This window comes from Neltuma alba, unplaced genomic scaffold, assembly GCF_004799145.2.
Source record: "Neltuma alba isolate B1F8T4 unplaced genomic scaffold, ASM479914v2 tig00012206_pilon, whole genome shotgun sequence".
NCBI classification, from domain to species: Eukaryota; Viridiplantae; Streptophyta; class Magnoliopsida; order Fabales; family Fabaceae; genus Neltuma; species Neltuma alba.
The window spans coordinates 562,841-575,349 of NW_021636742.1; the positions used below are offsets into that span (position 1 = coordinate 562,841).

The following is a 12,509-nucleotide window of genomic DNA, read 5'->3' on the forward strand; positions in this document are numbered from 1 at the left end:
AATTTTAATATGTACAACTATTATAAGAATTATGATAAAAAAAAGAACAAATATAAGAGACAAAATAGATCAAATTGAAAGTCAAACTAACTCTCACATTAAAAATTAGAGGTAGTATATATACACACAATTTAGTGCACGCTTGTACACACAAACTCTCAACAATTTCAATCTCTGGAAAGTCAAACAACATTGATAACTCTTTATTTTTTAGATATTTAAAGAATATTTTGAGTGAGTTTTGGAGAGTTATCAATGCATTTTAAGAGATTTTTAAGATTTAATTGAAAATTTTGATTTTAGGAAGAATTAGAGAGAAGGACCAATAGGGAGTGATATTTATGAGCAAGAATCATAAAAATTAAAATTATTTAAAAGTACCAAATATTCCAATATAAATCTAAAAATATCATACTGTCCCTATCCAAACCTCACATTTCTCCTCTATACCTTTCTACATTTTATTTTTAAAACTAATAGGAATTTATTAATTCTTACTAAATTAAACCTGATTTCTCTTAAAGTTTACAACCTTCTAAAAAAATTAATTTAAAACTATAGAAACATTGTTCAGTGATGTGAAAATTAATTTTTTTTTCTTTATGAAAAATTAAATTTTTATTTTCAAAAAAATTTAATTGAAAATAAAATTTATATAATTTTAGTAAAATTTATATTATTGTATAATTTATTATATACACAGTTTTAAAAAATAAAAAACTTTGTATACTTAAATTTTTGTTTTATGCGAAATTTATATGTGATTTAAAATAACAAATTCATGTAATAATAAGAAATTTAAAGAATTCAGATAATTATTATAATTTTATAAGACCACTCCTCAAAACTATTTAACAAAAGCCACCTAATTATATGATATATTAATATGAATAAAATATAAGATATAAAAAAATAACAAATATAAAAGAAATTGGATTTCACTTAAACGAATTACAACAAGGGAATATATCCCTAAAGAATAATTTTTTTGTAAAATAAACTAATTTTAAATATGTTAAAGTTTCTACCTAATATTTTAGTAATTAGTGGATTAAGATATTAAAAAAGCATCATTTTCCCATAAAAAATAATAAAAACATTATTATCATTTGTTTTATTGTAATTTATTATAGGATTTATTGAAATTTTGTTTTGACAATATTTTTTGGACTAGGATTAATTATTGTCCAATAAAAACAATCGTGGTTACATATTTTGCATAAAATTATAAAAGATTACCTGAATTCTTTAAATTTCTTAGTATTACAGGAATTTTTTATTTCTAAATATAATATAAATTTCTTGTAAAATAAAAAATAAATTATACAAATTTTATTTAAATTTTTTAAAATTATATATATAATAATAAATTCTATAATTATCCAAATTTTAATAAAATTTTTGTAACTTTCATTTTTAATGAAAATTTGTGACGGTTTTAAAAAGAAAATTTTATTTTTATAAAGAAAATAAAGTTTAATTTTCATTTGACTGAAAAATGTTTGTATATTTTTTTACTTGCTTTTTGCGTAAATTGTAAATTTTGAAAGAAATCAAGTTTAATTTAGTAAATTTCATTAATTCGTATTAGTTTTAAAAATAAGATGTAGGAGAAAATATGAGAGATATGGATAGGGACAATATCATATTTTTTAATTTATATTTAAAATTTAGTCCTTTTAAATAATTTTGATTTTTATGATCTTCTCCCATAAATATCCCTCCTCATCGGTCGTTCTCTCTAATTCTCCCTTGATTTTAAGCATGATTTCATTGTAAATAACTTAGTTTTAAATCAATAAAATAGTTATCAGTAGTTTTAAAATTCATCTTATCTTATCTCAGTTTTAATTTAATTTAATTTTTTAAGTTTTTTTTCTTTCTCTCTATTTATTTTATCTTCACTTCTCCTCCCCTTTCATTATTGCCAGAAACGACACAGTGGGAGAAGAAGTTTTGGAAGCTGCTGAGCAACGCACCGTTTGGAGGATTCATCATCGTCTGGGAAGCAAGAGGCGCCGAAACGGAGAAGGGGCGAACTGGTTCTGGATCTTCTTCTTTCTCTTGATTCTGAGGGGAGATGCCGACTCTTGATCGGGGCTAAGCAAGGAGGCGAGACTGGATCTTCTTCCTCTGAAGGTGGCCGACTGGTTCTGCAGGAGGAGAAGACGGTCATTATGGTCTGGAAGGCCGCCGAACTGGTTTTGGGGGAGAGGAGCGGAACTGTGGAGGATCTGGTTCTTCTTCACTAGACAGAAGGAAGGCCGCCGAACTGGTTTTTGCGGAGGAGAGGATTCATCATTCATCATCGTCGTAAAGCAGAGGAGCGCCGAACTGGTTGAGGGACAGAGGAGGCCGAACTGTCCTGGACGATCTTCTCCTGCTTCACTGGACTTGAGGGTAAACACCAACTGGTTCAACGGATCGGACGACACTGAATCTAAGAGAGTGATTGGGGAAGAAGAAAGCTAGGCTCATCGTTGGTGTTTCATCACTTGGAGATACTGAACCAGAGCACAACTTCCCTTTTGTCATTCCACTATTTCAGTTCGTTATTCCTTTTCGGTTCTAATCATGATTTTGAGTATGAACCTGCTGCTGATACTGATTATATTAATGTGTGGCTAATTTCTCTTTTCAACCTAGAGTATTATGAAATTGTCTGTGATTTAGAGATTATTCCCACTGTTTAGTTATATTTTTATTGAATTCAGTTTACTTAATCTTGTCTTTAATCATAACTTGCTTAGTATTGTTTGAACACCATTGAGTTGGTTCTGGGAATTTATGATTGAACTTGATAAAGAGAATCTTAAATAGACCATGGGAGTAATTATATGGAATTAGATTTAATCTGATTTGCAGCTAGGATAAATATATACCTGGATGGTCCACATAATCAAATTAGAGTGAAACTGGATTAATGTGCACCTTATATAATTGTGTAAGAGATTACATAATCAATTGAGATAGAGTTGTAAGCGGACCGACAGCCAACAGACACTTTGAACTATTAAGACTCTAGATTAATGAATTAAGTTTAAGTATGATTGATTCTGTGGGCATAAAATCTAAGGAGCAAATAATGGATTAATAACTCTATGTTGTTCTTTCTACATTTGCTTAAAGTAATTTGATAAAACTTTGTTTTGTTTATTTTAATTTCTTTTCACTCAATCTCATGAAATTTTGATTTACTCAACTTAAACAAAAAGAGGATTTTTATTGCTTAATCATTGTTGACTAAATTCTTTGTAGAATCGATCTTGAATTGCCACTATCTATTTTTTTGACCCATACACTTGCGGTGCATCTTAATATTTGGTAGCATCATACATATATGTTCACACAATTTCAAAAATATATATATATATATATATATATTACCTCTTGTCCTTAATATAAGAGTTTTTTATTTGGTCATATATATAATATCTCAATCCATTGTCTCCAATATATATCTATTTTTTTCTCAAGTAATCCCTATAATAGTTAAATATTTTAAGGAGTTACTATTAATTTGTAATTCAAACACATATGATTAATTAGGATATTTTAGGAAAAATAACATCTATTTACTATAAATAACTAACTTTACCAATTTCTTTAATCTCTCTAAACTGAGGCTTATGTTAAGGGTCGTGGGTAGTATATACGTTTAATTTGAAACTTACATGAAATAAAGACGGGTGGTTAATCATCAGAGGTAGCACTCTTCTTTCCAATTACCTCTAGGATCATAACACCAAAACTATACATGTCTGATTTTTCCTAAAATTTTCTGTGTTTTATGTATTTTGGACACATATAACCACTATATAAACATTATAATATAATCAAATTAGTATAATATCTCCAAAAAAATATAAAAAAATTATTTGACAAAAACTAAAAAAATAAATTAAACTCTTCCAATTATATAAGTAGGACGAAGCGAATATTAGCATAGCCTTGGACTCTGAAGATATTTAAGAACCAAGTGGGGAAGACATGTAAGGAGAGGAAACGTGGAATAAATGCCTACTGTGTTCCCATGATTTTGTCCATACTTTCTTGTCTTTGATCCGTGGTAATTTTTTACTTAAACCAAAATCTGATATTTTTGTATTGACGTGTTGTCTAATAAAATATTACTAAATTTCAAGCCACGATGAATATAACTTTAAATCGAGGATGTTCACGTGTGTAGATATTGGAGCAGTGTTTTTTTTTTTTTAATCTTGAATTGTTTCGGCCAATTTAATCCTCTTTCCTTTTGCGAACATATAGAAAGTCTCCATTAAGAAAAGGACGAATCTACCAAAACAAAAAGGAAAGAGACTATTTTCTTACTAAAATAATAGCTTAATCAAATTGAGCGATAATATAAAAATTACAGGCACACTAGTCACTAGTGCTATTGATCAAGGCTTTCGAAGGTTAAATCTTTTAAGGGCCAAATTTAATATTTTTCAAAACAAGAAAATAAATAAAAATATGTGACCAAGGGATAGCCAAATATAACCCCATTTAAACATAGGTGATAAATCCTATATATACAATGGTGAATAACGTTGGAATACTAGGACAACATAGAAACGTAAATTCATAATAATATGATACTCCTTCGGTCCTAAATATAAGACCTATTTTATAATGTAATTAATCTTAAATATAAGATTTATTTTATAATATAAATTATATTACAAAATAGGTCTTATATTTAAAATCAGAGGAGTATTATTTTTGGAAATTGTCTTTGAGTTCAAACAGCACAGCACCAAAGTTCGCTGATCAAAGATTTGAGTGCAGGCGGTCAATCAGTCAGGAGTCATCAATCGGTTCATCATTAATATGAGATTCTAATTAAAGCTACATCAAAATAATTACATCAAGTGTTCGACCAGTTCACAGTTCAATATAAATATGATATTCTAATTAATACTACATTTAATCCTAAATATAAAACATTTAAAAAAATTAATTTGTTAATAAAGGATTTAAATTTATTTTGTCCTTTAAATTTATAATTTTTTAAATATCTTTATTGATTACATATAATGAGAAATTTTTTTTCAAATTATAGTTATGATATATGTAATTAGAAAATGTATTCCAGATTCATAAAAACAGAAAAGAAAAGAAAAGAAAAGAAAAGGTATTTTAGAGAAACACTTTCAGGCAAGCTGAGATAAATTTACACATTAACTGATTAAGGAGAAATTTTGGTTCTGTTATGATAAGAAGCAAGAAATTATAAGGAGATACACTCTTAATCAACCAAAAAGCAGTGCTTTTCACTGATCCATGACTTTAGCAAAGACGAACCTCTTTTCATCGTGCGAAGAGTTCAGTCTGAGACATTTCATTCAAAGAGAACCGATTAGGATTCACAGAAGATCGATTCAAAAGTGATTCTGTTGCAATATTTTCACTTGAATTTTGTCCGCTGTGCATGCAGAATGCTGGTTCTCTTGGAGAGGGCAGTTCAACGGAAGGATTACCAAGATATGAAACAGTTTGAGACATTGTTGGCCTATCTTCTGGATTTTCTTGAACACATAATAACCCAATTTGCACGCATCTTACCACTTCCCTTTGAGAACAAGATTCCATTAGACATGAGTCCAATACGTGTAATGGTGTTCCCTCCTTCCATTGCTTCCAAGCCTGCATTAATGTTCGTGTATTAGATGGGTATGAAAAAATGATCAGGTAGAGACAAGAACTAAATTGGACTTCATACTCACATGAGTCAAGAGATGTGATTCATAAGATCTAGCATTCCTTCTGCTGCTAATTATCTCTAAGATTATAACTCCAAAACTAAATATATCTGATTTCTCTGAAAATTGTCCGTACATTAAATATTCTGGAAACATATAACCACTAAAGGAAAAAAAATTAGTTTAATATCATAGATATACAAGAAAAAATTATGAATATTGTGGATAAACATATGAAACAATAGGTAAAGATCAATCCTCAAGTTATTTTTTAGGATGAATGAATGTTCTCACAGGATACACAATGCCGTTTTGTTTCCAAATTCAAGCACGTACAAGTTTAAAAGATGCAAGTCATGACTGTGCAACAAACAAGAAGTGTAAGACTTACTACGTTCCAACAATTCTATTTGTATTCTCTTGATCTTGATCTATTGCAACCATTCTTGCTATACCAAAATCTGATATCTTTGGATTTATCTTGCTATCTAATAAAACATTACTTGGTTTAAGATCACAATGAATAACTTTGAAACGAGAATGTTCATGTAGATAAAGAAGTCCATGAGCAATTCCACCAATAATGTTGAATCGTTCCGGCCAATTTAATTGCCTTTGATTTTTAGAATCTAAATGAAGTCAAGTCAAAATGGAGAAAATTAATGAAAATAAGAAGTTTAATAATATGAAAATTGCATAACGTTTAAATTTTAAAGAAAAAGAAGAAAAAAAATGTGAAAGCAACTCCGAAGTATACCAAATAAAAAGAAATCAATACTCTTATTAGGAACATATTCGTAAATAAGAATTTTCTCTTGTTTTTCCAAGCAAAACCCCAACAAGGTGACTAGATTTCTGTGTTGGAGTTTGGCTATCAGCAAAACTTCATTCTTAAATTCTAATGCTCCTTGCAGAGAATTTTTTGAGAGTCTTTTCACAGCAATTTCTTGGCCATCATGAAGAACTCCCTGAACAGAAGGCCAATAATTAGGAGATATATAAATCACTTCAATAAAGATGGAATCCTTTCATCCAAAAGGACAAAACACAAGAAAATTATTGTCCCTTGTATACATATCCAAAGCCACATTTGCCAATTCTATTCTGGAGAGAAAACTTATTCGTTGCAGCTTCAATTGTAGTGAGATTAAATCACAAGGACTTCAGCTTCGAACTTTCTTCGCCAACTAGATCAATACATGAGTAGTCAAAACATCATTAAGCATGCCAAAATTCGAGCATTATTTTAAATATGCAGAGAAACAAGTATAGATTACAATTTTGTGTGAGAATAGCTTGCCGGCTCTTTCTCAGCTTTCTCCTGAGCAAATAGCAGCTCAAAGAAAAAAGCGTGGCTGAAATGATAGTGGAGGCAACGATCACAGCAATAATTCGTGATCCAGCATGTCGTCTTCCTGAGCACATCAGATCGTAGATAATCATTTACATGTGATTAACTACGAGGATAACAAAAATGGATTGCTTGTTACCTGATGTTGCAAGACAACGGCTGCTGGTACGTTTGATACCTTGCTTACATTATGAAAGCGGTGCGTGTCATATCTAACGTTACATCCGGCCAGAAAAACCGTTACCCGTGGGATCTCCTCACAAAATTCCACACCCTTACTTTCATCTTGAACGACGCAAAACTCCTGAAACTGTCGTAAGGCCGTTTGAAAACACTTGCCGCAATCTGAAACTGTCAAATCAGGCGTGCACTGTGCTAAGCCGTACAGCTTCTGCGTGGCCGTGACTGGAACTTCGTAGGTGGCAAATTTCTTATCAGGAAAGTTTGAATTCGCAGCTTTTGCGGTCACAATCCTTAAAAGAACCCATACTGTTTGATTGAAACGGCTCTTGTCAGAGATTTCCGTCTTGTTACCTGACCAAGAGACGCCATCATCGACTATGCCATCGAACTTGAAGGATTTGCTGTTGTAACGCAACATGCAAAGGTCGTAGTAGAGTATGAATTCAGTACAGTTAAGGCTAGAGGTTAAAGTTTTTTGGGCTGCGAGTGAGACACAGTGTTGACATGTGGAGGGAGTGACGTCCCCACGGCAAAGAGCTTGTCCCCTTATAGGATTTGTGGTTCCCCAGCCAGCAAGTGAATTGTAAAAGCCATTGTCTTGGGTGGAATTGGGGCTGAGATCGGAGAGGAGAGCTTTCACATTAGCTTCATACGTATGGTTAGTTTTGTTATCAGTAAGAGGGTAACAGTCTGATTCAATGAACTGGAAAGCTGTAACCTGTTCAGCGCCAAAGCTAAGCATTAGCGCTGGAAACATGAAAACGAGCACAAGGCATTTGATGCTACCCATCCTTCACTGCCAATTGATCCGACGATGATCACCTCTGTAATTTAAGTTAAGAAATGAGATGCAAATAATGATTCATATGCTATCGAACAATGATGAACTCAACTAATTTTAGGACATTTTCTAGGCTAAGAGATGTCATGACTATTCTCTAGTGAAGGTATGTGATTGATAGAGAAAGATGAACGGTAGATTCGTGGAATTTGCGTTTCGGTCAGCATTGATTCCAGTCCTCACAAACAACCTTGTTTATATCCCCCACCTTACCTGGCCCTTCCTCTGCCAATTCAGTCAACTATAAGCATACAGCAAAGAACAAAAGAAATTGTTCCATTTTGAAGTCAATAGTAGAATCGTACAGTTTGGGATAGAAAAGAGAATTCAACTTGGACGAAGTCCAAGATTCCCGCTACAAATAATACAACAATAACAAAGCCTTATCCCACTAAATAGAATCGGCTACATAGGTCATACTATGCCATTAAGCTCTATTCAAGGCCAAATCTTAGGAATAATTATCAAACTAAATTAAAATGTACATTTAAGTAGGGATTCATTTGCTACAATAGCACTTTTAAAGCTAAAACTCATTGAAGCAAGGATACCGAGTGCTAAATTCTAAATAACTATTCAGCGAAAGTGGCTATTAGTTTTCGCATGACAAAAAAGTGATTATTAGTTCTACTTGAACTAGGAATCCATTTGTGTGCCCAAGGCTAGGATTGCATTTTAGTTTAAGTTTTTCTAGGTTCGACCCATCAGCTACTTGGGCTTAATTAGTTTATTTTGAAATAGTGCATGAACCGTGCTTTCAGAAATTTTAAACGACACTGACGTTGAATTGTATATTTTCAGAGAGGGTTATTTCTTCGTTATTTTTCCGGGAAAGATTATCAAACTTATTGAAGTTACATATATTTGTGGCATTATCATAAGTTATAAAGTTCTTGAAGCTTGTTTCAAGGGTTTCAATATTCCTTCAGCTTTAGCTTGCTGGACGATGCATTTTTTTAAAAAAATAGAACTGCTTTAAATTGATGTTTAAGGAGAGTTTTATTTCCTTCTATTTCTTTATTTGTATGTAGTTTTCCATTTTCAAAAGCTTATACTAATCTCCTCTTATCATTTTGCGCTGTCTGCATAATTTGCATGCAATCTAGGATACGATTATATATTGCAAAGTAATCAAATCGATTGCATTGTGTCAAAAGTAAATGAACCAATGTTAAACACATCAAATTACAATTTATGCACTACGTACAGACCCAGGAGATTTGGGTTGTGCCTCCAACACACCATCACTATAATACTATAGAGCAACCTGCCAATGTCGTTGTAACTCAGTGGCATAAAAGCTATTCTATATATAAGAAGTTATGGGTTTGATCCCGTTAATAACTTCAAATTGTCAGTGCTCACCCTTTCAAATAAAAATAAAAACTATAGAGCAACAAAACAATCTAGAATTTGAATATTGTATAGTTACAATTTTTTTCACATATACGTAATTAATAATCATTAGCGAGGGAAAAATTTGCTGATGGACATCTCATTAATGGATGAGGAGACAGAGTAATTGGTGGAGTGATCAGAATTGGGATCATGCATATGGTTTCGTCTTCTTCTACCTCGCATGAAAAACGCAGGTTCCAGAGGATATGGTAATTCAACTGTAATGTTGCTAAGATATGAAGTAACGTTTCCCATTGTAGGCCTATCATCTGGATTTTCTTGAACGCACAATAAACCAATCTGGATGCACCTAAACAGCTCTTGTTGAGAATGTGATTCTCTCACTGCTGGATCCATCAATTCCTCTATTGATTCATCCCTCCATTTTCTCCAAGCCGGCAACAATTTATATATTAATCAGCATAAATGTTAGTCAATTTAGTTAATTAATCATGTTATTAGCTTAATTAATTAGTCTTCTTTTTATCTATGTACATGACGATACAACAAAGGCAGAGAAAAAGAATACTCACGTTGCTTAAGAGATCATCAATGCGACATGATTCATAAGAATATGAATTCTTTTTTCCCACTGATAATCTCGAGCATCATCACTCCAAAACTAAAGACATCAGATTTTATAGAAAAATATCCATGCATTGCATATTTTGGATATATATAGCCGTTGAAAATATATAACTTGTTAGTATTTGAACAATTATTGATATAAAAGCATGGAAGGAGGAAAAGAGAATTTTGTACTTACTATGTTCCAACAATCCTGTTTGTGCTTCCTTCAACCTGGTCTAGTGTTATTAGTCTTGCCATACTAAAATCTGAGATTTTTGGACTCATGTTACTATCTAACAAAACATTGCTTGGTTTAAGATCACGATGTATGACCTTAAGACGAGAGTCTTCATGTAAATATAGGATTCCTCGAGCAATTCCTTTTATAATCTTAAAACGTTCAGGCCAAGTTAATTTCCTTTGCTTCAAAGGATCTGAACATAAACCAAACAGCAAAAAAAGAAATTAACTAATTGCATTCTGATATATTGAAAACTTTCATAGACTAGAAATAGATTTTTTATATGACATACCAAATAGGAAATGGTTAAGGCTTTTGTTAGGCACATATTCATAGATAAGTATCTTCTCATCATCTTCAAGGCAGAATCCCAGTAACCTTACTAAATTTCCGTGTTGAAGTTTAGCTATCAGCAAAACCTCATTTTTGAATTCTTCAACTCCCTGCGATGAAGTTCTTGACAATCTCTTCACAGCTATCTCTTGTCCATTAGGAAGAACTCCCTAAAAAACTTCAAGCCATCAGTTAAAATCAACTCATGAAGTTTACAAAAGGAAAAAAAAAACCATTAATTTATTGTCTTTAATTCATCGCAATTATCACCTTATAAACTTCTCCAAATCCACCTTTGCCAATCCTGCTTTTTTCAGAAAAATCGTCCGTAGCCACTTTAATTGTAGCCATGTCAATTTGCAAGGAATCCATTGTCGTAATAATTCAACCCCAACTATAAAATAACGTTAAAGCAGAAACATATGTAAGAATCCAGTTAGACTATGCAAAATCTAAAGGACGTAATTTTCTATATTAATCAAATAGTATTATATATTGCTTACAATTTTCTGAGAGATCAGTGGATTTTTGTGATTTCTTCTTTGAATTTGAATTTCTTCTAGGTACCATGTAGAAGCACAAAACGAGAATCGCCACTAGAAAAATAATGGAGGGGACAATAATTGCAATAATTTGTGTCCGCAATTTATTGCTTTGTCCTGCACGAATCAGCTTCCACATATATATCACACATTGGATGACATGAACAGCCATACGCCATTTAGAATGCATGTTATATTTTCTTACCGACAAGAACCTACTAATTGAAAGTGACAATAATTTCTGGGTTATGGCAAGAAAAATAATATAATTAAGTAGTTTTTTTATTTTCATCATCAAACATTTAAATAAAAGGAGAATCCCACAAAAACAAGTTTGAAATTATTAAATTTTATGTAAGAAATTTTTACAAAAATACATTGTTATTTACATATTCAGTGTTGTCAAAACCTATTAAAGTTTTGTTACTAATCGTGATTTGGAATTTAGTAATTTCAAACTTTTTTCATGAGATTCTCGCTTGAATAAATTTACATTGCGTATAAAACTTGTTTCACATGTCATCTTTTAATAAAAAAAAATATATGTAACTTTTGTTATGGAAAGTTGCTTTCAGCATCCATTAGTATATAAATAATAAATACTTGTAATGTAAGCTCTCTACTTCTGATCTCTCTTCCTTACTTGCTTCAGACTTTTTCCTGCAAAGTTGACTTCCAAAACAAATAAAAGACCGCTAAAACAAATTGAATAAATAGAAATTTTAAGAGGTTATTACACCCCTAAACTTAGACTTTTGCTCGTCCTTGAATAAAACAATAAACCAACAACTGAATAACAAATTGCACATCAAAGATTGTAGGAACAGTTATATCCTCATCAAATGCTCAAGAAAACATACAGGATAGAAAATTACTAAATCACCCAAAGAAACAAGTTTCATGAGCTTAAAATAAACTTTAAATGATTTTGGAGTGTGAGTGCGTGTATAGGGTCAACGAACATCTCTCATGACAATAGCCTAGCAGAGTGTGAAACTTTAACCAATATACTAATCTTCAACTGCCTACCTTTATAAGCCAAACTCCTTCTCCCTCTACGCCTACAACTCACCCCACATAAAAGTGAAATCAAAGGAACTTTTCGGCTTGTAGTGTGGCTTAGGGTTAAAGCATTAGGCTCATTGAAAGAATGGGAAAGAGGGAATTCAAATATCTCGAGATAACTGACCATGTGTACTCTCCACTCTTTGTCAAACAAAATTTTCTTTCAAGAAGCTAAACACTCCACCAAACTTATCTCAAAATGATTCCTTGTACTCCAAGTCTTATTGGAATTGAAATTTTTTTTAAAAAATCAAAGTAACTTACCTAACTGAGGAGTACA

General features: G+C 31.6%; 1 protein-coding gene and 1 pseudogene across 1 annotated transcript; both read right to left on the minus strand.

Moving 5' to 3' along the window:
* Nucleotides 1-5,313: 5,313 nt before the first annotated feature.
* LOC114724968 (putative receptor-like protein kinase At4g00960) lies at nucleotides 5,314-8,029 on the minus strand (annotated as a pseudogene).
* A 2,214-nt stretch (nucleotides 8,030-10,243) lies between these two features.
* On the minus strand, nucleotides 10,244-11,320 carry LOC114724969 (cysteine-rich receptor-like protein kinase 10). Its single transcript, XM_028911434.1, has 4 exons — nucleotides 11,126-11,320; nucleotides 10,893-11,016; nucleotides 10,582-10,792; nucleotides 10,244-10,482 (listed from the first exon to the last, which is right to left on the minus strand). Exons 2-4 carry the CDS (start codon nucleotides 10,992-10,994, stop codon nucleotides 10,244-10,246), a joined length of 552 nt encoding a protein of 183 aa, XP_028767267.1. The 5' UTR covers nucleotides 10,995-11,016; nucleotides 11,126-11,320.
* Nucleotides 11,321-12,509: the final 1,189 nt, after the last annotated feature.